Below are 22,562 nucleotides of genomic sequence, written 5' to 3' on the forward strand. Positions count from 1 at the left end.
CTTTTTAGTTTACTGTGGGCATTGAAAAGCTGCCATGGTCATCAAGACTCAAGACCTGGCATAGGCTAAACATACCTGACTTTGTCGCTGATAGAAATGTTCTGTCTAGTCAGTAGAGACCATTGGCATCAGTGATCTGACTAAAGCTGCTCATCTGAGTGTGCCAGTCATTCAACATTTCGTCCTGCCCAGCAGCAATAAAGAGCTTTCTGTTGAAGGCAATGCAGGGCGCTTGCACCCAATCAAACCGAGAGATATCTTGAAAGCATTAATTACAGCGGTTCCCAGGTTGCAAAACATGATTTTTATCTCATCTGCCTTGGACATCCAATAGAGTCACAATCTTATCAGTCAGTGTAAGTCTAATTATAAATCCTGTCTCAACAAATTTGTGACCATGTTCTCTCACAATGCCACATCCCTCCGCGCCATTTTGAATAAGCTCAAAGCACTCTATACCTAGCTTTGGATCTTCTTTTGCTACAAGCTCAGCCCTTCGATTTATTTTCAAGATCCGAGTCAAGTCATGTCACCATCTGGCAACAACACAATCACCATTTGCTAGAGACGGCTTGTCATGAGAGTGATTACTTGCCGGTATGGCTGCGTCGGTCTTGGATTAGTGGACCACGCAAATCAATCGTAGGAGTAGCCTAGATGCACGCGGATATTGCTTTGGACGCCACAATGTATAGGCGCTAGCAGAATGAACGGTAGATAAGACTTGAGTTCGTGCTTAATGCTCGAAAAAGGCTAGTGACTGCTTCCTTATCTCACTGAAGGTCGCACCGTTTATCTAAATCGCGTTAGCTACCCTATGCCGGCAAATGACCCCCGCGAGGTGGAGGTGATAAGCCGGAATATGCGGGGATAGCATGCTTTATTTGACCAAAGCAGCACTGGTCCTCAAATACGGCTCAGGTTTCGCCCAAATGTGACAAAGATGGCGCGCCATCAATCTTCACTTTTTCCAACGCTCTTTAACTCGCCGTGCTGGACTCTCTGAGGGCGAAACATCACCTTAAGCCACAATGACAGATCAGAAGAAGAATGACTTGGACAATCTGGAACGGAATAGTTCCGTCTCCGTTGGAACAGCAGCTGAGCTTCAGGTAAGTGAGTCCGCCAAGCCATGACCCAGTGAATCGGGCTGAAAATCTGACTCTTGACTACCACAATCAGAAACGGTTCTCCTCTGCCAGCATATTTGCTGTGTGCGTGACACTCATGGCGACATGGGAAGCCATGGGAGGGTCTTTTTCTGGAGGATTGGTTGCTGGCGGACTAGTGGCTCTGCTGTATGGTTATGTTCTCGCTCTGGTGGGAACAGTGGCAATGTGCCTATCTCTTGCTGAGCTTGCCTCTCTGTGAGTAACCTGGCCAAATTCTCGCCCGCAAGTATCCCAAACTCAACCTTGCAGCTGCCCGACAAGCGCTGGACAGATCCACTGGGCTGCTATACTGGCTCCTCCGCGGTACGCCGGCCTTTGCAGCTGGCTGACGGGTTGGATCACGATGCTCGGGTGGCAGGCATTTACAGCCAGCGCGGCCTTCCTCGGGGCTACAATGGTACAAGGGTGTGTAACCCTCCGATACGAGAGCTATCGCCCTGAAAGGTGGCATGGGACAATGATCTACTGGGCGATTCTGCTGCTTGCTTTCATGGTCAACACAGTTGGTATCAGATTTCTGCCGCTGATTGAGGGTGTAATCTTGATAATCCACGTCATAAGTTTCTTAGCCGTCCTTGTTGCACTGGTCATTCTTGCTCCGCACAAAAATGCCGAGTATGTTTTCACCACATTCGAGAACAATTCAGGATGGCAGAACGATGGTGTAGCGTGGCTTATCGGCCTGCTAAGTGCCGCCTACGTGCTTGTTGGATATGATGGGGCTTGTCACCTAAGTATGAATTCCGTGCTCAGTTGCCATGACCTAGAACTAACATAATTATCTGAGAAGGCGAAGAAATCCACAATGCATCCGTTACTCTCCCGCGCGTCATGATTGGAACGATCGCCCTGAACAGCATGTTAGGCCTCGGCTTTTTGTTTGCTCTCCTGTTCTGCCTCGGGGATACACAAAGTGTCCTCCACTCCACGACCGGATTTCCAATCATCCAGATCTTCTACAACACGACGGGCTCGCACGGAGCCACCGCGGCTCTTATGTCCCCCTTCATCTGTGTGGCTATTGCCTCGACATTCGGCCTGCTCGCATCTACATCAAGGACCACGTGGGCCTTTGCCAGAGACAAGGGTCTGCCATTCTCGAATTACCTTGCTTGCGTAAGTCTTTCGTTTCGTAATCGACCATGCACGGGCACAGAACTGATATTAAAACCCAGGTAAACGAGTCAACGGTTCTGCCCCTCCGCGCGATAACATCTAGCACCGCATTCATGGCGCTCCTTGGATTCATTAACATCGGCAGCACGACCGCATTCAACGCCATTGTCTCCCTCTCCGTCGTCAGCCTGTACATCTCCTATCTAACGCCCATTTTCCTACACATATTGCGCCGGATTACGGGTCCGCCCCTGCAGTATGGTCCGTTTGTGCTGGAAAAGGTTGGAGCTCTTCTGAACATACTAAGTGTGGTGTATAGCACGGTTGTTGTTATTTTCTTGTTTTTTCCTCCGTATCAACCGGTGACGGTCGAAAACATGAACTATGCTTGCGTGGTCTTTGGAGCTGTGCTTGTGTTCAGTGGAGGGCTCTGGGTCTTCAAAGGGAGAAAGGTTTATGCGAGGGGTGAGGGGACAGGGGCGTAGGATGCGCTCTCTGACATAGTTCGGCTTCCCTGGTGCTGTTGATGGGGTATGTTCACCGTCACAGCGATTTCGAGGAAATTAGCAGCAGATTCATACAGCATATATTATGGCTACCTGTCTTGGTAAACTGCGCACATCTTTCCGGGAAGACTATTTCTCTCTTGCAGGAGACGGTGAAGAAAGTTCGCTGAGCCCACCTGCTAGTAAAGGTTTCAAATTCTTTCATCAGAATTCTGCCAGTGTCCTAGACATCCACTTCTAGATCCTTGCGGCTTCATGCATGCGTCTTATCTATCGAGACACACTACCTCATATGTACACAAAAGGTTATTTACGCGTTGTCTGAACCAAGCTTTCTCTGGTGGTTAGGATTTGCAAAAGCAACATTGTATTTCGAACATAGAAGGCGAATAAGTACACATCGGCCAAAAGTAGATGGAATTGCCCGTCAAACCTGAGGTGGAAAACCATCACATCTTTTGCAGGACAGATGTTATTGATGGACTGCCAGTTCTACAATGGGACAAACTGATGAAACTTTCGGAGGCATGCAGGAGAGGCCTCACTTCTGACATGACTGAGATACCTCAAGATTTTGGTCAGGTTGCGTTTATACGCATGCATAGTAGAATGCATTCCAAGAGCTAGAATAAACCTCTTTTCTTGACATTCCAAATTCCCTGCTAGAAACAGCGACGAAATCACTGCTTTCTCCTGCAAGCCCCTGGAAACATGCCATATGCAGGAACGGATCTAACAATCGATCGTCAATGTTGGCAGCAGTCTCATCTTATCCAATAAAGTGGAAGCTCGCCACTGATATCAGATTAGTTATTTCGTCCTCATTGTCCCCGCGAGTGCGTGGCATACATCGTTAGTCGTCAGCGCATAACCAAGACCTGACAGTCTGGGAAAGAATTGTGTTCGATTTATTTCCGATGAAGATTATTTTCTCAAGACATCAGAGGAATACTTCACGCCATACTTTCAACCATTGATCCCCTGGGTCAATCGACTACGAAGGGAGGTGTTTCCGAATGGCGAGAGGTGGAAAAGGCCTAAGCCGGAGTTGTATCACTCGATAAAGAACGTTCTTCGGGGAGCCCGGAAAGACCCGAAGGTAGCGAGCGAATAGCATTTTGGCTTTTGCTTATTGATTGGAATGAAGAAAACCTGCTGGGTGGCAGGCTTCCTTAGACCTTGACCAAAGTGCCGAGTGCTAGACAACATCACCCACGACGACAGCCATTTGATTATTCAGTGCCAATCCTACTGGTCCGAACACTCCGCTGCAGAACAGTCGATCGTCCCCACGCTCGGTCAAAGCGGCGCTTGCTCGCTCCGCTCGGAGTCTCCAAAACCCGCAAAACCCGCAAAGTCCGGGGTTTTTGTATAGCTCAGACTCGGTATCGGGGCTTCAGGATACCGGGCGGCCGGGCAATACCCTGTATTGAGGCATCTTCTTAAGTCCAGGCGGTGTATGTGAAAAGTGACATCACTCGAGGTGGGTAAGTCAACCCTACCCAGCTCGACTCCCTGCAGGTTGCATGCATCCTTAGTGGGACGCGACTTTCCATTATAAAACCCCCTCTTTCTTTCGATGTCTGATGGTGAGGGGGAAAGTGAATGAATATTACATGATTGTTGTCGCTCGCTCCGTTTATTGTCTTCGAAATATTCGCAATCATGGCATTGGTTCTGGTCGGAGTCGTCGTTCTTACTATACTGCTTGTGCGTTGGCTACGGCTTTTTCAGTACCGTGGTTAATGCTAATACATCATAGAGATTCCTCTATAATGGGCTCGTAAATCCCCTGTCGCATATCCCTGGCCCACTTTTATCGCGATGGACCGCCTTGGTTATGAACTACTACTGGTTGAAGGGCAAAAAGGTGATTTACGTCGATGAACTACACAAGCAATATGGTGCGTGCTCTTAGATTATGGATGCTGTCGATGCGTCTAACGCATTTCTAGGTCCCGTGGTTCGCATTGCCCCCAACGAAGTCGATATCTGTGATATCAGCGCAGCAAGAGAAATCCACAAGACAGGCGGTCGCTTTTTGAAATCCGAATGGTACAGACTCCTCATCCCACGCGCCTTCGAGTCGGTTTTCTCAACGCCTGACCCTCACCTTCATTCCTTTCGTCGACGTCTGCTCGCCTCGCCCCTTTCGGATTCATCTTTAGCCAAATTCGAGGCTCAAGTCCGGGCATTGATCGATCTCACGATTCGGCAAATGTCTCGCGAGTTAAAAACGAAAAGCTCGGCGGATGTGTTCAAATGGTGGTTATTCATGACCACAGACATCATTGGCGAGTTGAGCTTCGGTGAATCTTTTCGCATGTTGGAGAAAGGAGAGGTGAGACCCAAGCTCCAAAGCTAGGAGTACTGCATGCCTGACGTCATTGTCTAGAAAAACCAGTATAGCCATGATCTAGAGCATCTCGGCTCATTGGCGCCTATACGGACAACCTTTCCCTTCCTCATGAAGATCGGCGCCGTTCTCCCCCTACCTATATTTCGTCAAACGGTGGAAGCAGGAAATAGACTCCAGGAGTATGCACGACAGTCCATTGAACGCCACAACTCATACCTTGCCAAGGATCCATCGACCGCCAAAACCACGCTCTTCACAAGATTGACCAAAGCAGGCGAAAAGGGCCTCTCAGAACAGGAGACCTGCAGCGAGGCGCGGGCGTATATCGTCGCCGGCAGCGATACGACCGCCGTAACACTCACCTACCTCGTTTACGCAGTGTGCAGCGACAGTCGCGTCCGAGATAAGCTCGTTTCCGAGCTAAGCAGCCTCCCGGAACCCTTCACGGACCGAGATACCCGTAACCTACCGTATCTGGACCAAGTTATCAAGGAGACACTGAGACTGTACACGGCGGTTCCGGGCGCATTACTGAGAACCGTCCCCGGGGAGGGAGCTCACCTGGCCGGATTCAGCTTCCCTGGAGGGACAACCGTGTCCACGCAAGCATACAGCATGCATCGAGACGGGAACATCTTTCCTGATCCGCTCATTTTCAAGCCGGAACGGTGGAACTCGCCTACCAAGGAGATGAACGACGCGTCGTTGCCCTTTGGGGGTGGATCTCGCAGTGAGTATCCCATCCCATCCCCCTTCCTAGTCTTGACACGAATGAAACTGAAACTGGCGATGCAGTTTGCCTTGGGATTCATCTGGCTCGGATGGAACTACGGCTTGCTACGGCTTTGTTTTTCCGTGCTTTCCCTTCGGTGAGGATGTCGCGGGGTGAAGGAATGTCTGACGATGATATGAAGATGGTGAGCTTTTTTTTGCTCTCGCCGAAGGGACATAGGTGTCTTGTCGAGGCGTGATAGGCTTTCATTTGTTGGCTTTTCTGCTCAATCGTGGTTCCAGAAGAAATAAGAAATCAATCCACATAAATTCGATAATGTATACAATTAATTACTGTTTGGGTTTGCGGTAACTAAAGGAGAGGGGAGCAAGCTTAGTGGCTGGACCCGGTGTAAATATGACATACGGTTCCAGTGAAAGATCCGAAGATTCACTCGGATTTCCTTTTCCCCACCCCTCCTCCCCAACTCCCCTCCCCATGTTCCTTCGAGACCTTAGTTAGTTCTTGCTTCCTCTCTCTCTTTCATACACCTCTCTTCCCTCCTCTCTCGCGCGCTCTGTTACTCATCCAGTATGGCGGAGAGAGATTTCTTCCCACCCAGCTTTATTGGCAGGGTCATCACTTTCACTCAACCTGACTCTCAGTGGAAGCTCACCCAGAAACTGCGCGAAAAAAATTGCCAGCTCACTCATGACGACACACTCACATGGCCAGACGCAACTGGTGAAGTATACGGAACCTTCCTCTGCACCAACTGCGAAGATGAGAGCCAGAAGGCTGTAATGCGTGTTATTATGCAGTAATTTCACATTTGAGCTTTGCTCTCTCATATGAAGCTAACTAGTGTCTGTCTAGGCTTCCATTTGCAGGCTCTGAGTTTGCAGGACCACAGGACAGAGCCCGCCAGGCCGTTTCAACTCCTCCCGAAGATGTCAAGGATATGCTCGATGCCCATATCTTACTCAACAGAAGGAACTCAAAAACTGGCCCGCGGCTCTTGAGCTTTACATATCCGACTCAACTTGATACGGACTTTGTGCCTGGGGGGTTCTTTCTTTGCCTGCTTCTTGAAAAGCTGCCGGGTCGACAATTGGGCCCATGGTTTTGGGACCTGGATCGTCCGAAGCGTGATGAAATCAGAGAATGCTTGAAACGGTCCTGGATGTTAGTACCCTACCTCTCTCGCCGTGTGGATACTTGACACCCCTGTGTTGAGAATGATACTGACTCGCTTTCAGTGAGTGTCTTAGTATCACCAGATATAACCCCACTGCAGCATTGACAAAGATGTTCTGGGACGACAGTACACATAGGCTGTATGTCTCTTTTTCAATACTCCAGTTACCCTCACCTCCCTCTTTTCGAGCTAACCGCAATAGCTCCTTTTATGACTTCTGGACTGGCGGTAAACTTAATCCTGATGAAGAAATGCCCTGGAGTGAGTACGTTTGGTTTTGTTGGGAGCTAGTGAAGAAGCCCCGTGGAAGCAGGCTCCCAAGAGACGATACTGAAGGCCATACGATTATGAAAAGCTGGGAATGGTGAGCGTGGGTGTAATTTGGGGGTCTACATTGTCAGATTGCGTGGAGCGTCCGGAATACCTGCTCATGCGCTTAGGAAATTGATGATAATCTAGATCCTTGGGTGATCTTGGTCTTTTTATTGCAAATTTACCGTGTCTTCTCCAAATACTTCAACGTAACCTATCTACTTGGTCCAGTTTCCGACGGGGGTATTGTTATTGGCCATGTAATTGGCCCCCGACGCTTCTCCGAGCAAGAACCAAAAGCCCTCTCGAAGGGTTATCTCCCCGGCATTCCCCCCAGCGGCCTGATCATTCGAGACAGGCTCGCTGTACTCCAACCCCCACTGCCCCCCGGCCTTTTCCACCTGGCGCAAAAAGACCGTGCTATCATAAGTCGATAAAAAGCCATACCGGATATGCGCGGAGCGCATATAGAGGGAAATCTGGCCTAAATCGAGGTCTGTTTAGCGTCCTAACTTCATGCGAAGCGCAGCTTTGGTTTTCCAGAACTCACCCAAGGCTCGACGCCGCTGCTTGTCTGAGTATCCAATATCCATGTTTTGGATGTGATGCGCAGCTACCCACGGCGTCTTGATTTCTCCGACGGCGCGCAGGGCCCCCTGGCTGGTCATGCAGATGGAATCAGGCACGCGCCCCAGAAGAGATCCATCTGCGCAGGCCTTATAGTCGGCGAAAGATAGATCCAGTCCGAAGGCCCCGCACGCCGCCGTGAGAGTTTGTCCAACATTCTGATTGAATCGGCCTTGAACTCCCGTCTCGTCCCCAACTGCCACGTGCTCGTGCGCGGTGTAAAACTTCATCGTCCCTTTGGGCTCGAAGCCCAGGACCGACTTGTGGCCCGCCCAGTTCGTTGCGTTGCTATACTGCCATGCATCTTCGTTGAAGTTTGCCCATGGGGCAAGATCCCCAACGAAATCGACACGATGGAAAGCGTTTGAGGTGGTATGATAAGGCCCGACTTTAAGGTCCGGGACCGCAGATTTGATGGCCTCTTTGGCAGTGATTGGCTTGGGAGGTGCCATTGTTGGAGTCGCTTTTAGACCAGCTTGATAGGTGAGTTTCGACGAGCGAGATGATGTTTGAGAAGCTTACAACTACTTTCTATCTTGATTTCTACTGCTTTGGGGGGGGGGGGGGGGGGGGGGGCTGGGGTTGGAATCACCATTGAGCTGGGCTATACCTTCTTGGGAAACCTACAACACAAACACAAGTTGTACCTAGTACCTAACCTAACACAGAACAGCAGCACAATTCGACCCCCAATTCACATCCGGCCAGCTCAGCGAACGCGAAATGTGGAATCAAACATGGAACGTCAACGTCTCCGGCACGCAAGTCCTAACCTCAAGCCTCGTCCCTCTCCTCCTGCAGAGCAGCGACCCGCGCATCCTCTTTCTGACCTCCGGCCTCTCTAGCTTAACGCGGACCAGCAACCTCGACGTCCCAGCGAACCGCAGCCCCGCGAAAGGCTGGCCCAAGACGGGGTTCAGCGCGACGGCGTACCGGAGCTCCAAGACGGGGCTGAACATGCTGGTGCGGGAGTGGCATCGCGTGCTCAAGGAGGACGGCGTGAAGGTTTGGGCGATTGCGCCGGGGTTTCTGGCCACGGGGTTGGGGGTGGGGGATCCCGAGGTGTTGAAGACGATGGGCGCGGGCGATACGCAGGTTGCGGGGCCTTTTGTGAGGAGTGTGGTGGAGGGGGAGTGGGATGGGGAGGTTGGGAGGGTTGTTTCGAGGGATGGGGTGCAGGAGTGGTGAGTGGATTGGGCTTTTTGCTTAGGGCACGGAAGGGGTTGTGTAGGGTAAGGGAGGGTACTATACAGATCAAACCATTAAGTCTATTTGAAATCTACAAACAATATAGATACGATACTCTATAATCTCCCCCTCTCCTCCACCTCCTCCACCAACCGATCATTCACCGGCGTAGGCACCCCAACCCTCCTCCCCATCCTCGACCACGACCCATTAATAAACCTCACCTCCGTCTCTCTCCCTGTCCTTAGATCCCACACCATCGAGCACGTCGTATTATACGTCTTCTGCAGAATGCCATTCACCGTGTTCTCCAACCTCTCGACGGAGAACCGGTCCTCGACGCCCGGAACACCGCGCAGTTCAGGCAGCGCAAGCACGACGCTCGAGATCTCGGTTAAGATGGCACGGCGGGTATCGGGGAGCGTGAAGAGGAAGCCGTTGGGCGCGTCGTTCAGGGCGCAGAGGGGGTTGCAGAAGGCGTTGACGGCCAGCTTTTCGAGCTGGAATTGCAGGACGGAGGTGTAGGTGTAGGAGGTAAGGTTGAGGCGGGGGGAGTGGGGGAGGGTAGTGAGGAGGAAGTTGTCTGATGTTGGCTCTGGATCTGAATCTGAGGGGGATTTCTCGTGCTCGTGCTCGCGCGGCATCTGGCCTATCGATGTCGCCGAGAACCCGGTGTGCGTGATATCGAAGGACGCATTGAGTGTGACGCCGTGGGAAATGACCCCGATGAGGTAGCGGGGACGAGTGTCTGGGTTCGTGAAGAGATGGGCATTTACTTCGTCGATCATGCCCGAGCCATTCTGAAGAAAAAGAACCGTCGAGCTGGGAGTCAGTCTGCTGGATAGAGGGCGCAGAGCCTCCACCGTCTGGGTGGCTTTGACGCAGACGATCAGGTTCTCGATGGGCTCGGTGGCGGGCTCTCTGGGGGAATCTGGCTCATCGTCCGGTGCAGTATGATACCATTGGCCGTTGTCGAGGGCCTCGAACTGATATCCTTCGGAGCTGATATGCTCGCCTTCTGAGGTCTGGACTCGCATGCGATTGCCATTGCGACGGTAGGCGTCGAGAAGGGACTTGCGATGGAGGAGGAGGGTGACGGAGGGTCCGTTGACGATCTCGGTGATGCAATGCGCAGCAAAGCAGCCGATGCTGCCGAGTCCGAGAACATGGATTCGGGGTGAAGGTTTGGGAGTCATTTTGGGGCGGACGCGAAGTACAGAGGAAAGACGGTCTAGGAGGTTTCGATAGGCGCGGAAGGATCTCATCTTGTGGATTTGATACGCCCATTTATAGTGTGTAGACTATTTATTAGTCTATATAATTTTGTTAGCATTTCTTTTCTTTTCTTCGTTATTTTTTGCTTGCCACATTCTGAGATTTCACGCCCATCGTGAGAATAGGGCGTGCATCTCCACCTCCACAAGGCGTGGGAACACGCCCTGTGGGGCGAGTGGCAGTTTTTGGTTCAGATGGAGGTTGCCGACCCGATAGACCGCAGGAAATGTAAGTTGACCCTGAGGCTCTCATTATACTGAGAATCATTGACGTACTATTTGTAATTAATGTTGATTAGAATCGCTAATGTTGTTCTCACGAACTTTCTGACCTACTATACCTGTCCCTGTGCGCCAAGTGAAACAAAACATAGCGTCCTCATGATACATTTAAACAATCAAATTATGATGGTGACGGACTGATTCCGTATATTCTATTTGTAATCACGCCCTACGCCCTGTTCAATGGAGCAGCTATCTCAAGAGATCAGTATGTATAAAAGGCCTGACGAATCCCAGAAGGAGAAACAAACCACTGACCGGGCAACTTCGTTTCTAACCTCCTCAAACTTATCATCGAGAATAAAATGTCTTCATCCACATCATCAAGCCAAGATTTCCTCCCTTCGTCAGTCACAGAGCTGCTGGCCTCCCAATCAAGATGGACCGGCCCAAGTTTCGATACCTCTCGGCTAAAAACAGAACTGACCTCGAACCCGGCACAGGTCCCAGAGCCAGATTCGCCTGAAGTGCTCGCAAGGTCCGTATGTACAGACCATATGGCAGTCGTGCGCTGGAACCAGACAGATGGCTGGGCGGACCCGGAGCTCATCCCCTACGGCGCCATCTCCATGATGCCAACCGCTAGTGTCTTTCATTACTCGACCGCTTGTTTCGAGGGCATGAAGGTTTATCGCGGACACGACGGGAACTTGCGCCTTTTCCGACCTCAGTATAACTGCGCTCGCATGCTAGCTTCGGCCCTTCGGATTGGATTGCCCGAGTTCGATCCTGCCCAGTTGCTCGATTTAATCCGGGAGCTGTGCGCAGTTGAGTGTCCGAAATGGCTGCCCAAAGATCGCGCCGGAGAGTGTCTTTACCTTCGGCCCACGCTTGTTGGGACCGACGCCAATCTTGGTTTTCAGGTGCCGCGAGAGGCAATGCTGTTTATAGTTGTTTCGTTCTGGCCGAACCCCAAACCTGCCCCCTCTCTCGGAGAGACGGGATCCGCTCCTCAAACCAAGTCCCTACGTCTGTTGTCCAGCAGGGAGGGGATGGTTCGCGCTTGGCCGGGTGGTACTGGGTCAGCGAAGATCAGCGCGAACTATGGTCCTTCTCTTCTGGCCCACGGGGAAGCCAAGAGCAAAGGCTTTGACCAGGTGCTGTGGCTGTTTGGTCCCGAGGGATACGTGACCGAAGCTGGATCTTCGAATTTATTTGTGATCTGGAGGAACTCCGAGGGAAAACTGGAGCTAGTCACCGCACCATTGACCGAGCATACGATTCTCGCTGGGGTGACAAGACAAAGCATTCTGGACCTCGCACGAGAAAGGCTGACTGGTGGTTGGTCGTATCGATGGGATGGAGAGCCACTGGATGTTGTGGAGACCAAATTCACGGTTTTTGACATTATCAAAGCTTCTGAGCAAGGACGATTGATTTCATCTTTTGTTGTTGGCACTGCATGCTTTCTTGTTCCTGTGTCTCACATCGAATTTTCAGGACGGGGTATTGATATTCCTCAGGATGCAACTGCTCATGTGTCTGCTCTGAGAAAGTGGATGACTGATATTACGACCGGTGTCGAAAACAGTAACTGGGGAGATGTTGTTCGGGAGAAGGTTGTCACTTTGTAGTGTCGATATTGCTCATGTCCACATGGGTATTTGGGTATATTATATGTATAAATAGGAGAAAGCAATTGCAGGAGAATGACAGAGGAAGTAGAGACAATTCAATTATCCTCGATACCTGGTTGCGTATCTTGTGGCTTGTTCAAATGTTGACGCCGAAAATCAGACAGCCACTCTGGATTATCAGCAACGGTTTGATTCCACGAGTCTTCCGAGTCATAAAGTACTCGCCGAGATTCTTGCTGAAACATTTCGTCGGTAGGCAATACGCCCTGTTCCATTTGATTCCGAGCAAAGCGGCTTAGATGTGACGTGAGGATCTGGGCGAAAGTACTCAGGGGCACGTCGTTTGTTTGAAGTTGCTGGAATGAGGATACTAGGGGTGTCTCATGAGCACGAGTCTCTTCTGGACGAACCTGGTCGGCGCGCGAGGAGATCTGGGCAAAATGATCCTTGACAGTTGAATTCGTCGCCGAAAACGGGACCATGGTGCGCGATTCTGCCCCAATAAGATAGGGCGGCAAATTGTTGGTAACTTTAGCAGCAACTGAGCTTGGAAAATCATGTTCACCACGCCAATCGTCCATGGTAGTTCCTTGACGGAAGTGGTTTGCCAAATGCTCAGTGCGCTCGTCCCAGCTTTCCAGTCGATGGTCACAGAAGCCGCAACGAGATGTAACCGCCGTGCTATCTATCTTCCAATCATCTATGAGTGGGATGGTGTCCAAATGATGCGTAAGCCGCAGGTGCTGGACGAGATGATCCTTTCGCCTGAAAGTCCGGGTTTTATCCAAACAAGCACGATTATTGTGTTGTTCAAGGTGAGCCTCTGCTGGGTCTAATGCATTGCAATAGGCACAATGCTGTCTTCCCGTGAGGGAAGAGACGACGCTGCCTCCGTGGGGTGTACAGACCCATGATCGGAGATTCAAGTGCAGAGACCCCTCATGTCTAACCCAGTCGTATTTAGTTTTGAACCGATCGCAGCAAAACGTACAGCAGAATAAACGATGCGTCTCACCCGTCGGTCCCTTGGTCTGATCCCGACGAGTTTTCCGAACGCGACCATGCGATTTTGAAGGACCGAGTCCATTTCGAGCACCTGCTGATGTTGCGGATCTACTCGAGGAAGCAGATTGGTTGGATGAAGCGCTGGTACCACTTATGGAACTGGCCGTAGATTTTGGCCGGCGATAATCGCGAAAGGCATCATGCTTCGGAGAATTAGCCCCACTACCAGATCTCGATCTCCCTCTACGGGAATCTTGGGTTTGCTGGCGTTTCAAGGCATTTGCTATAGCTGACATTGATGCCGGCTCATCTTCAGGCGGTGAATCCTGCCACCGTTGCATGGGATCGGGTGCGTTCATCGAGTTTGGGATGAATACGGGTGCTGCCCCAGAGCGGCAAAGCTGGTATCGACTTCTGCGCCTTGGGAGGCCTTGGTTGGCGTTGACTTGACCTCGCACATGAGAACCGTAACCTGGTACAGGGCTTCTGGCTGTAGACAACTGAGGAGATTCAGGTGTCCTTGTATCCGGCGCCAGGATATTTGAATGGGGCAGGTGACTCAACCCATGGCTAGCACCAGATCCTTGGGAAAAGTCACTAAGGTAAGACGTAGTCGGGTCTTCCAGCGATTGGTCGCCGTGTAAGTTTGTGAGGGGCAAGAATGAACTGTCAGTGACTAGGGGAGAATCATGATAGAGACTGTGAGCGTCAAATGGGACACCGGCAGAATGTGCGCCTATGTGCTCCCGAGCCATAGTCGGCTGGTCTCCAGCTGGAATTTCGCCGGCAGCCTGAGGGCCGAGCCCAGAAAGGCCTGACTGACTTTCTACTACGGAGTGTCATTCACTGTTTCATATACGCGAATCAAAAAAACCACTCACCATGAGGTAACTCATCGATAATGAATTCGTCAAAGTCGTTCCAGTGGGCATTTGACAGTGGCGGAGCATCAGTGGACCCCACACCCTGATGCTCGCCGGAGTTTTGGTCCTGGAGATCGAGTAGCCGCGGATCCATGGGGAGACAGCCGGGAACTTCGCTCGTGAGCGATGAACAGGAAGGATCTAGACTGCGGCGTGATGGATGAGGGACGCTCGATGCCTGAGGGTGCCGTGGAGGCGGTATCCGGATTTGGCTCGGCAGTATCGAAGATTATATAATAGATTCCATGGTTACTGTTGCTGATCTAGTATTGAAATAATGAGTGCCATTACTATGTAAATATTCATTCTAGATGCGAATGTAGAATCTGTCGAGATTCGCTCTCTGCTAATCATTAAGATGAGTTTGCTTTCTCGAAGGCATGGTGAATTAGGAACATTTTACATCCAAGTGTACTGCAGTACTTTTTGGACTCTCGAGCCCTAGCTATAGGATCCGTTGATACATAATTCGTATATAAAATATCTAAATTAACTAGTGCAAATTATCGCTATCACAGCTCTGGTCTCCTAACTGTAGTGAATTACAGAAAAGTCTACTGTACAAAGATCACCAGACATATAATGAAAATAACAAGAGTCTTAACTTTAGTTTCTAAACTAACAATTAGAAACGGAAATCATATACGTAAGTAGTAATCTCACGTGCAACTGTAAGCGAGATTAGAATTATTCCACATGGTCTTCCTCCTGAACCCACATACACGTTCCGCAACAAGGACATAAAGGGCCATTTGGTAGAGAGGGAGGTACCACCTGGCAATGCCGATGGTCACGTGATAATTGCACAGAAAGCCCCTGGAGGGCCAATATATTAGTCACAGTGATTAGTATGACTGCTCTTGGTGCCTGTATACTATTATTAGTGCCCTATTACTGGTGTATCGAAGACAGTAACTTCAGTGCCATTACCGACGATGTGCCCACCTCCCAGCCAACCAGGGTGTAATGATTGCCGCAAGGATGATGGCAAAGGGTGTCAAAATGTTCGCAATAGCAGACAAAACAGCAGGTTCAAGATGAGCCATAGTTGCACATAGGATCACTTCAAGTTCGAACAATGTCAGTAAATACTGATGTCGAGGACACGGACATACTTGTGCCTGATTATGTTTGAATGATCTTACAGGGTACCAGAGGTATGCTTATAGGTTGTGTGGTCAATCAAAGAGTCAGGCTTGTGAGATGGAGAAACTTGAAGACAGCCCTGCAGAAGGTGGAATTTTGAGCATATAACGTTCGTTGTGGTCAATACTACTCGACCGGGAGGGAAAAAATCCTGTATTTATATTTTCATGCTTAAGCCGCGGCAAGTCCTTGGGATTCATCCTCGTCGCAGTATCCGTTAGGGGCCTACTGCTCTGTACACCTTTGCAATCGTACACTTTTGTGTTGTGTTGCTACGGTATTAACGTATTTCTGTGCCACTGACAGCCAGTCTCATGAGGTAGGATTTTCCGCGCTAATAAGCTGCAGGGGATGAAGGAAAGCCACCGCTGGTCACGCCACTCTGTAAGGTTAGGGGCGATCGAGATCGTCTCATACTGAAATCAGGTCTGGCGGCGGCGGCCTGATCCCCGCACGGTCGATCAACGGTCAGAAGTGTAAGCTCAGAAAGGGGGGAATTGGGTACTGAGTATCTTCCGGGTCCGCCTCCAGGTAAAAGTGGCGCGCCAGCAATCAACCATACATGTATGTATGTACTTTACACTTTTGGTCGGAGGCCAAGCATCGACCTTACCCTTTTGCTTCCTTTGGCAAGAGACTTGAGTTCGCCAGTCCGGTGCTGCGCAGCCGCCCGTGACCAAAAGGTGTGCCTTACACTTTTGCTCGTTCAGTGCCATATCATGGGTCCCCGGCTGCACACCTGTTTTTCCCCCATTGGCTCTTTCCATCGACGCTGCATCGTACACTTTTGTTTGAGGCTGTACGCAGTACGTGAGAAATCCCTCCATAGACCGCACGGCCCAGTTCTTGCCCAAAATGCCCACCATATATATTCTGGCCGTTTCCTTCTAGATAGGTTGAAGCTCGTCCATGGTTCTGTCGTTGACCTGAACAATTCCAATGAGTCGGCTTACGCTGTGGGGTTCCGGTCCACTGCCCCCATTAGCTGAGCGATGGGAGACACTCAAACCTATTATCACGGACTTGTACTTGAACAAGCACCGCAAGCTCTCTGAAATAGCTACTGAGTTGAAGGAAAGATATGGATTCAACGCCAGGTATTCTCTTTCCCCCGTTCCTCGACTCTTTGATGTTCCGGTTATCTTGCGGGGGTTCTCCGCGATGGAAGATTAAAGCTAACCAATGAGTTCCTCCCGTCAGTCACGATCAATACAAACACCGAGTACATAGGTTATGGAGACTGAAGAAATCGCTTCGAAGTTCCGAGAAAGATGCAATATGCAACACGCTTCGCCGAACCGGGGGCAAAGTGACAACCGTTAAATACCAAGGGAAGAACGTGAATAAGAAGCTGCAGCGGTATGCGAAGGATTGCCTGCGTAAAAGGCTTATCCGCGCCTTGGACGGGAGCAGAGACTCCACCCTTCCGTGTGTTCGAAGGTAGCTAATGCCCCTATGCTTTTCGAAGCCTGCCTGGTAACATGAGAATGTCGAAGAGATGTATTTCGATTTTCCTGCAACACGCCTTTTATGATGATGCGAATGGCAACGCTTGAAATGGAGCTTTCGTCCACGTCCACGATGCCGTCGGTGATATCTATTCAAGGAAATGTGAAAAAGGGCTCCGCGCCGCTTACGATCACTTTGGACTCAGACCCGTCGTCCTCATTGCTCTGGAAAGATCTCAGGACCGAAAGCTCTATCGATAGATCTCGCATGCTGCTTCGTGGGAAATTTGAGGAACTAAAAAAGTCGCTTAATACCGATGAATTAAGGTCTGTTTAGACCAAATGTGAAGTGTGGCCTACTGGCTAAACTTGTGACAGGGCAATTACCACCTGGTTTCATCAATTCTGGCTCTTTTCATACAAAACAGCAAAGTATTGGGGACGTGGTCCACGGCTATGGACACCAGATCTTTTGTTGTTTGAACCTGTTCAACAACCAGAGCTCGAACTTTCACCAAAATCACTGCACACAAACATCAACGCCATGCTACCATGCGCCAATAATGTCAAAAGCACACTTGCATACGATACCACTCGAACCTTAAACAAAGGCTGCAGTTTGATAATGCACCTGGACCCGGAGAGCTTCGGGAAAATAGCTCTGGGATCATCTTCCCCAAGTCGACAAGAATCTTCAATAAAAGAACCTGTGAAAGAAGACGCAGATATTTTTCAAGAGGAGACATTGTTGCTAGACTCTATGCCTGTTTCTCAGGGACTTGATGATCTTGTGATCCAGCAAAAGGAATTTCATTCCAACTCAGACCCTCAAATTCATGCAAATCCATTGGCGGAAAGCTGGACGCCCTGGCCTGAATCATGGATAGAAGCCTCATTCAAGGATACCCTGCAGACCGCACTTGAAACCAACGGATTCAGCACAGTACCACTGCAAGAACTGCCGTTTTCTGTTCCAGAGGTCCTTGGCAGTACCGATCACTCCCTATTCGCAGACTCCTTGAGTTTTGCCATTATGGCTGGCAATGACAGACTGGTATACAATCTACTGGAATCCAGCGAAATGCAGCAAGCAGATATTTTGGGTCTCTTCCCCTTCCATCTTGCAGCGACCTACCTGGATGGCACAAAGGTGTGCTGCCAAATATTTCACACGCTCGTTTGTGTTATGGGCCCGCAGTACCTGAATCAGTTGTACGTGAACAACCTGGGCCATACAGTCCTTGATTGCCTCATGATTTCAGTACTGAAGTCCCATACGATGTCTTATCCCAGGGATGTCGACACCACGTGGGCCCAGGAAGAGTTTTTCCCCGGGGCGGAGGTGGATCTTTGTGGTCGATGGGATGCTGATAGCGAGATTGTACGAGAGCTGCTCAAGGATAAACAAGGAGGTGTGCCTTACCATTTGAAACATCACTTTTGCCATACATCAGTTCAGACGATCTGCCACTGCATTAGGGGACTGTTTGCGTTAAAATGGTCTCCTGATATCAACCACTCCAGTGGATTGTTTCTCAGACGATGTGCTGCTTGTGGGCTCAGCATGCGCATGCGGCCCTTACACACGTTGGTCCTGACGGCGGCTCTTCTTATTTTCCATGGCTGTCAAGGAGAAGACTTGTTTGGAATTGTTGCTTGCGCTCTCTGCCTGCTTTCACATGGAGCAGACCCTTGTCTGAAGTCTGCTATCTCAATTGCTGCCCTGCTTGGCCAAAGCCCGCCCACAGTTTGTAGCCATGAAGATCTTACTCCAGCTACACTGGCGCATCGACTCACGCCGGAACTTGAACGAAAATGGACCAAAGCATCAAAGGTCGGTTGGGAGATACTCTGCCTGATTCTCGAGAACAACCTGAGTGGGACTGAAGACGGCTTAAGTCAGTTGGGCCCCATGAGTCATGGATTGGGAATAGATTGTGCTACTGATGGCAGACATAAGCACCCTTTTGATATGAATCAAAATATCGCCACGCTCTGGGCAATTATTCAAGTTGAATTTCTTACCTACCGCTGTCGCCACGAGGGTGATGCTTGCCACTCAGAAGACTTTGATATGCACGCTCTTTTGAAGTCCTTAAAGGTCGGAGGAACGATTTCAAGTGGACACCTGAAGAAAAGACTACTGAAGCCTTTCTGCTGGTGTGGAAGATTCAGTCAGGATTCATGGCGAAATGAAAAAGTTGAAGATGCTCTGGCCGGCTCCGCAGGAGGGAACAAAGATGATCTGAAAGAGGTATATTACATTAGTGACGAGCTCGACTTCTACTTTGTTTAATTTTTAATACCAAACAGCGTCGCTGTATCATATGGCTCGATAAATATCAATACATATAATAGCATAGAGAACGGTAATTTTGCTCCGAGGGTCGTGTAGGTAGAAGAGTTTAATGTCGCGATAGTAGACTGAGTCCGCAAGGTCTACCACGGGAAATTGTTTCGAATAATACTTTGAGAAGTGGGATTTCTTTTGCGCCTGCTCATAGAGTCGCCAGGTAGAGAGGTGTTCTGTGAAAGCAGGACGCCGGGTCGGGTCCCGGTAATAGCGGATCAGGGCTGGATGGGTAGTAAAATAGAGGATCATGCTTCCGTGACAAAAAAGCCGCGAATAGACCAGTGATGCCGATAGATCACACAAACGACATCCACATCTAGAGTATTCTTGTCCTTCGTTCGTCTGGACATTTTGCGTTCAGCCGGAAATACGCCATGAAGAAACTATGCTCCGGTTAGCCTAATCCCCTTTAGAACAGAAGAAGCAACTGTACGCGTCGAATTTGCTTATGATTATCGCCACTAATACTGCGAGCGGTCGTCAACAAAAACTTGTAGAAAGCGTTGAGGATAAGTGGACACTTACACCTTTTGTGCAACCTTCACAGGCAAAATGCGGTATGCTGCAGCCATGTGCAAACCATATCCTGTTGAATATGGGTATAATAGCGATCGAGTCCCGTGAGATATCCAACACAGTGACAAACTTTGTATGATAGCCGGAAAACCTAGATAGGAGAAATATTCCACTATCTCGACTAAAGTTTCCCAAGAAGGGAATGAAAAGCGATCAATCGAGCACATGAAGACTGTCACCTGCGCGACTCTGTTCTAGGTAATCACTGCAGTCAGAATGTCCTACTCTGACAACGAATAATTTCATTCCGATAGCGTAATGACCAAAGGAAATTATTCTTCAATTCAAAGGTCCGTCTCTTGTGTCAGTCCGAACTATATACTAAATGTCATTTCTGTTTGGAAGTTATTCAAAACCAGCCCTGATAGCAAGAAAGAGTATTGAAGAATGGCCCACAGGTCACTAAAAATAAGTTTAAAGATAGGTTGAAGACAGTCAAGGAGCCATCCATCAATTAAGGGGGAAAATCATATAGCTTTGCAATAAATGTCCCACAGGCCTGAACTATCCAACCAGTCCAGAAACACTTCATTCAATCCCTGCCGCAGCAGTTCGTCTCCCATGAAATACCTTCGCTTTTTGTCCCAAACGAAGTTCCCCAGTGCACTCTCAAGGCTTTCCCCCAATCGGATACCCTCGGCTGAGCTCTGCATATCACTCCAGTAGACACTCCTCGGCATCCAGCATCGATCATCGTCGGCACATGACGCAAAGTGTTCAAATTCCGGCAGCGATTGGACAATCTCCCATATCCTCGGAGCGTTGTAGTACGTCGCCTTGCCGTACTTGCTCAGCAATTGTCTTTGGTATTCAACAGGAACCATCTGTCTTGAGGTCCGCTGGATATATCGGATCTGCGCCGTTATGAGCTCATCAATTCCCGCCTGGTTTAGAGACAATGTCGGGTCTGTTTCTATCTTGTTGAGAAACTGGGTAATTTCATCTCTCAACTTTCTCAAACGGTACTGGGTCCATTCTGAGTAGATACAATCCAGATCTGCATATGGCCGGATGTTGGTCATGTAGCTGGAGTCATAGCAGGCTGGCATGCTGGATCGGTACGAGGTGATGGTGGTAATGCGTTCCTTGACTCCTCGGGCTCGAGCCGCTAGGTGCTGCACCTCGCCACCTTGGAGCATCACTGCGTGGCCAATCTGCGGCCCTTCTACCTAAAGGCCTGTTAGTTTGAATATGACATCCAATAGTACTGGCCTCACTGACCTTTTGAGCCGTCCTGTCGCCTCTCTTGATATACGTTTCTCCTCCAATCATCCCTTCGGTCTCACTCAGCATCAACACACAAACATACGGATAAGAATCATAGCTTCAAGATTAGACAGGCAGAGTCAAAACAGGAGTTCGAAGACTTACTGCCATGGGATGACGGCGGCATCATCGCTCAGTGGATCATATTCTCGTTCTTCCGGACTCACGTCCACCTTCTCCACAGCTGGCTCAACCTGGAGTTTACTCGCCATTTCCGCAACGGTGTCTCCCTCGACTTGGATATTCGTATGCCCTATCTCCGCCGGCATGACCACTTCCAAAGGAACACCCGCTACTTCGGAGACGATCCTCATAGTCTCAGGATGTTCCCAAAAATCTCGAATGAATCTGGAGTGTTTCCCAGCATCGCGCAGGACTAACGTGGCTGGAAACGGGGAACTAGCACATTGATCGAGAACATCCGACCGGAACAGAGCCCTTCTGTAGGCCCTCACGCCCTCGTGTGACAGCAGCGGGAACGGTGTTGAGCCTGCAATGGAAGAGGTAGTGGGAGCTTGTTTCAAAGACAGCTCTTGCATGGTGTACTTCTTCCGTGGGGCCGAGTAATTCAGATGGACCTTCGACAAGGCTTTCAGTAGGAATCTCTATATTCTACCTCTATACACATACCGTAGGGTCAAATGCTTCATCTCCGTGAGAAAAACCGATAGAGCTCGAGATCCATTTCCTGAACAGCCGTAGGGGATTGATCCCAGTCATAACGATGGACTTCTAAAGTATTTTTATGGGTAGTTGTTTATGTTCTTCTAGACATATAAAGCACAGTCCATGCACTGTCTCAACAGTCGGGTGAACCGATTGAATAAATACCTTTATCTGGTTTGCTGCCTTTATTCCTCGGAGGATTTCTATGCCTATTTAGGTCCGTAGATACGGAGAATAGATAGAGGTGATATCCCCTTTCAGTAACCTTGTACGAGAGCTGGCATGCTTATCAAAAGCATTGCACTCGGGGCTGATTTAACTCCACAATCCCTACTGCCAACGATCTGGTTTTCAATCGCAGTGTCCCTAGGCTTCGGATGGGCCGATGCTATCGGTTCTTATCTTGGGGATTTCTTCGTTCCCCGAGAAATGGCCGCAAGCCAAGTTCTCTAAGTTAATTGAATTCCTGCAGTCACTTAAAAATCTGGCCGCAAAAAACCGCGATTTATAGGGCGCTAAATCTCCCGAAAAGTGCTTGTAACAGGTACTATAGTCTTCTGGTTAGGGCATTAGATTTTTATATAGAAATGTCTTCCAAGCTCCAAGCGCCTCACCGGGGCAACTTCGACCCGCTCTGTCTCTCTCTCTCCCTCCCTCTTTTTTTTTTTTTTTTTTTTTTTTTTTTTTTTTTTTTTTTTTTTTTTTTCTTTTTCTTTTTCTTTTTTCTTTTTTTGGTTGTTGTTGCATTGCTGAGCACCCCGAGCGGGCTGAGGGTAGGTACTCTATGTTCATATAGCTACCATTTTTGCTAATATTGTGCAGTGGGTAGTAGCTAAATTTTGCTATAAATAAACGT

The 22,562-nt window shown here is 49.5% G+C and overlaps 11 protein-coding genes across 11 annotated transcripts; 7 read left to right on the forward strand and 4 right to left on the reverse strand.

The window, feature by feature from the left end:
* Positions 1 to 1,031: 1,031 nt before the first annotated feature.
* On the forward strand, positions 1,032 to 2,773 carry P170DRAFT_447688 (amino acid transporter; the record flags this gene model as incomplete). Its single annotated transcript, XM_024850903.1, has 5 exons — positions 1,032 to 1,112; positions 1,183 to 1,367; positions 1,422 to 1,906; positions 1,963 to 2,288; positions 2,348 to 2,773. 5 exons carry the CDS (start codon positions 1,032 to 1,034, stop codon positions 2,771 to 2,773), a joined length of 1,503 nt encoding a protein of 500 aa, XP_024703096.1.
* Positions 2,774 to 4,149: 1,376 nt separating this feature from the next.
* On the forward strand, positions 4,150 to 6,124 carry P170DRAFT_410119 (cytochrome P450; the record flags this gene model as incomplete). Its single annotated transcript, XM_024846834.1, has 5 exons — positions 4,150 to 4,504; positions 4,557 to 4,698; positions 4,750 to 5,135; positions 5,190 to 5,883; positions 5,949 to 6,124. The coding sequence occupies exons 1-5, from the start codon at positions 4,460 to 4,462 to the stop codon at positions 6,122 to 6,124; spliced, it is 1,443 nt and encodes a 480-aa protein (XP_024703097.1). The 5' UTR covers positions 4,150 to 4,459.
* Positions 6,125 to 6,349: 225 nt separating this feature from the next.
* On the forward strand, positions 6,350 to 7,454 carry P170DRAFT_510545 (uncharacterized protein). Its single transcript, XM_024854789.1, has 4 exons — positions 6,350 to 6,685; positions 6,742 to 7,050; positions 7,125 to 7,202; positions 7,266 to 7,454. Exons 1-4 carry the CDS (start codon positions 6,459 to 6,461, stop codon positions 7,429 to 7,431), a joined length of 780 nt encoding a protein of 259 aa, XP_024703098.1. The 5' UTR covers positions 6,350 to 6,458; the 3' UTR covers positions 7,432 to 7,454.
* Positions 7,455 to 7,570: 116 nt separating this feature from the next.
* On the reverse strand, positions 7,571 to 8,541 carry P170DRAFT_510546 (uncharacterized protein). The gene is made up of 2 exons (XM_024854790.1): positions 7,926 to 8,541; positions 7,571 to 7,859 (listed from the first exon to the last, which is right to left on the reverse strand). The coding sequence occupies exons 1-2, from the start codon at positions 8,452 to 8,454 to the stop codon at positions 7,594 to 7,596; spliced, it is 795 nt and encodes a 264-aa protein (XP_024703099.1). The 5' UTR covers positions 8,455 to 8,541; the 3' UTR covers positions 7,571 to 7,593.
* A 136-nt stretch (positions 8,542 to 8,677) lies between these two features.
* P170DRAFT_361519 (putative short chain dehydrogenase) lies at positions 8,678 to 9,190 on the forward strand (the record flags this gene model as incomplete). The annotated part of the gene is made up of 1 exon (XM_024844470.1): positions 8,678 to 9,190. A coding segment is annotated over one exon (513 nt), but the record flags the coding sequence as incomplete, so codon positions are not given.
* Positions 9,191 to 9,306: 116 nt separating this feature from the next.
* Positions 9,307 to 10,386, reverse strand: P170DRAFT_456548 (ketopantoate reductase family protein; the record flags this gene model as incomplete). The annotated part of the gene is made up of 1 exon (XM_024851634.1): positions 9,307 to 10,386. One exon carries the CDS (start codon positions 10,384 to 10,386, stop codon positions 9,307 to 9,309), a length of 1,080 nt encoding a protein of 359 aa, XP_024703101.1.
* A 665-nt stretch (positions 10,387 to 11,051) lies between these two features.
* P170DRAFT_447691 (branched-chain amino acid aminotransferase) lies at positions 11,052 to 12,320 on the forward strand (the record flags this gene model as incomplete). Its single annotated transcript, XM_024850904.1, has 2 exons — positions 11,052 to 11,092; positions 11,126 to 12,320. The coding sequence occupies 2 exons, from the start codon at positions 11,052 to 11,054 to the stop codon at positions 12,318 to 12,320; spliced, it is 1,236 nt and encodes a 411-aa protein (XP_024703102.1).
* A 98-nt stretch (positions 12,321 to 12,418) lies between these two features.
* P170DRAFT_476475 (uncharacterized protein) lies at positions 12,419 to 14,345 on the reverse strand (the record flags this gene model as incomplete). The annotated part of the gene is made up of 2 exons (XM_024853351.1): positions 12,419 to 14,157; positions 14,210 to 14,345. The coding sequence occupies 2 exons, from the start codon at positions 14,343 to 14,345 to the stop codon at positions 12,419 to 12,421; spliced, it is 1,875 nt and encodes a 624-aa protein (XP_024703103.1).
* A 1,109-nt stretch (positions 14,346 to 15,454) lies between these two features.
* On the forward strand, positions 15,455 to 16,192 carry P170DRAFT_447693 (uncharacterized protein; the record flags this gene model as incomplete). Its single annotated transcript, XM_024850905.1, has 5 exons — positions 15,455 to 15,485; positions 15,574 to 15,716; positions 15,746 to 15,805; positions 15,993 to 16,069; positions 16,108 to 16,192. 5 exons carry the CDS (start codon positions 15,455 to 15,457, stop codon positions 16,190 to 16,192), a joined length of 396 nt encoding a protein of 131 aa, XP_024703104.1.
* Positions 15,944 to 19,141, forward strand: P170DRAFT_510550 (Clr5 domain-containing protein; the record flags this gene model as incomplete). The annotated part of the gene is made up of 4 exons (XM_024854791.1): positions 15,944 to 16,494; positions 16,598 to 16,837; positions 16,894 to 17,172; positions 17,224 to 19,141. The coding sequence occupies exons 1-4, from the start codon at positions 16,337 to 16,339 to the stop codon at positions 19,139 to 19,141; spliced, it is 2,595 nt and encodes an 864-aa protein (XP_024703105.1). The 5' UTR covers positions 15,944 to 16,336.
* Positions 19,142 to 20,241: 1,100 nt separating this feature from the next.
* P170DRAFT_456552 (uncharacterized protein) lies at positions 20,242 to 21,760 on the reverse strand (the record flags this gene model as incomplete). The annotated part of the gene is made up of 4 exons (XM_024851635.1): positions 20,242 to 20,943; positions 20,996 to 21,098; positions 21,146 to 21,618; positions 21,671 to 21,760. The coding sequence occupies 4 exons, from the start codon at positions 21,758 to 21,760 to the stop codon at positions 20,242 to 20,244; spliced, it is 1,368 nt and encodes a 455-aa protein (XP_024703106.1).
* Between the last annotated feature and the right edge of the window lie 802 nt (positions 21,761 to 22,562).

Source organism: Aspergillus steynii, assembly GCF_002849105.1.
Source record: "Aspergillus steynii IBT 23096 chromosome Unknown P170scaffold_5, whole genome shotgun sequence".
NCBI classification, from domain to species: Eukaryota; Fungi; Ascomycota; class Eurotiomycetes; order Eurotiales; family Aspergillaceae; genus Aspergillus; species Aspergillus steynii.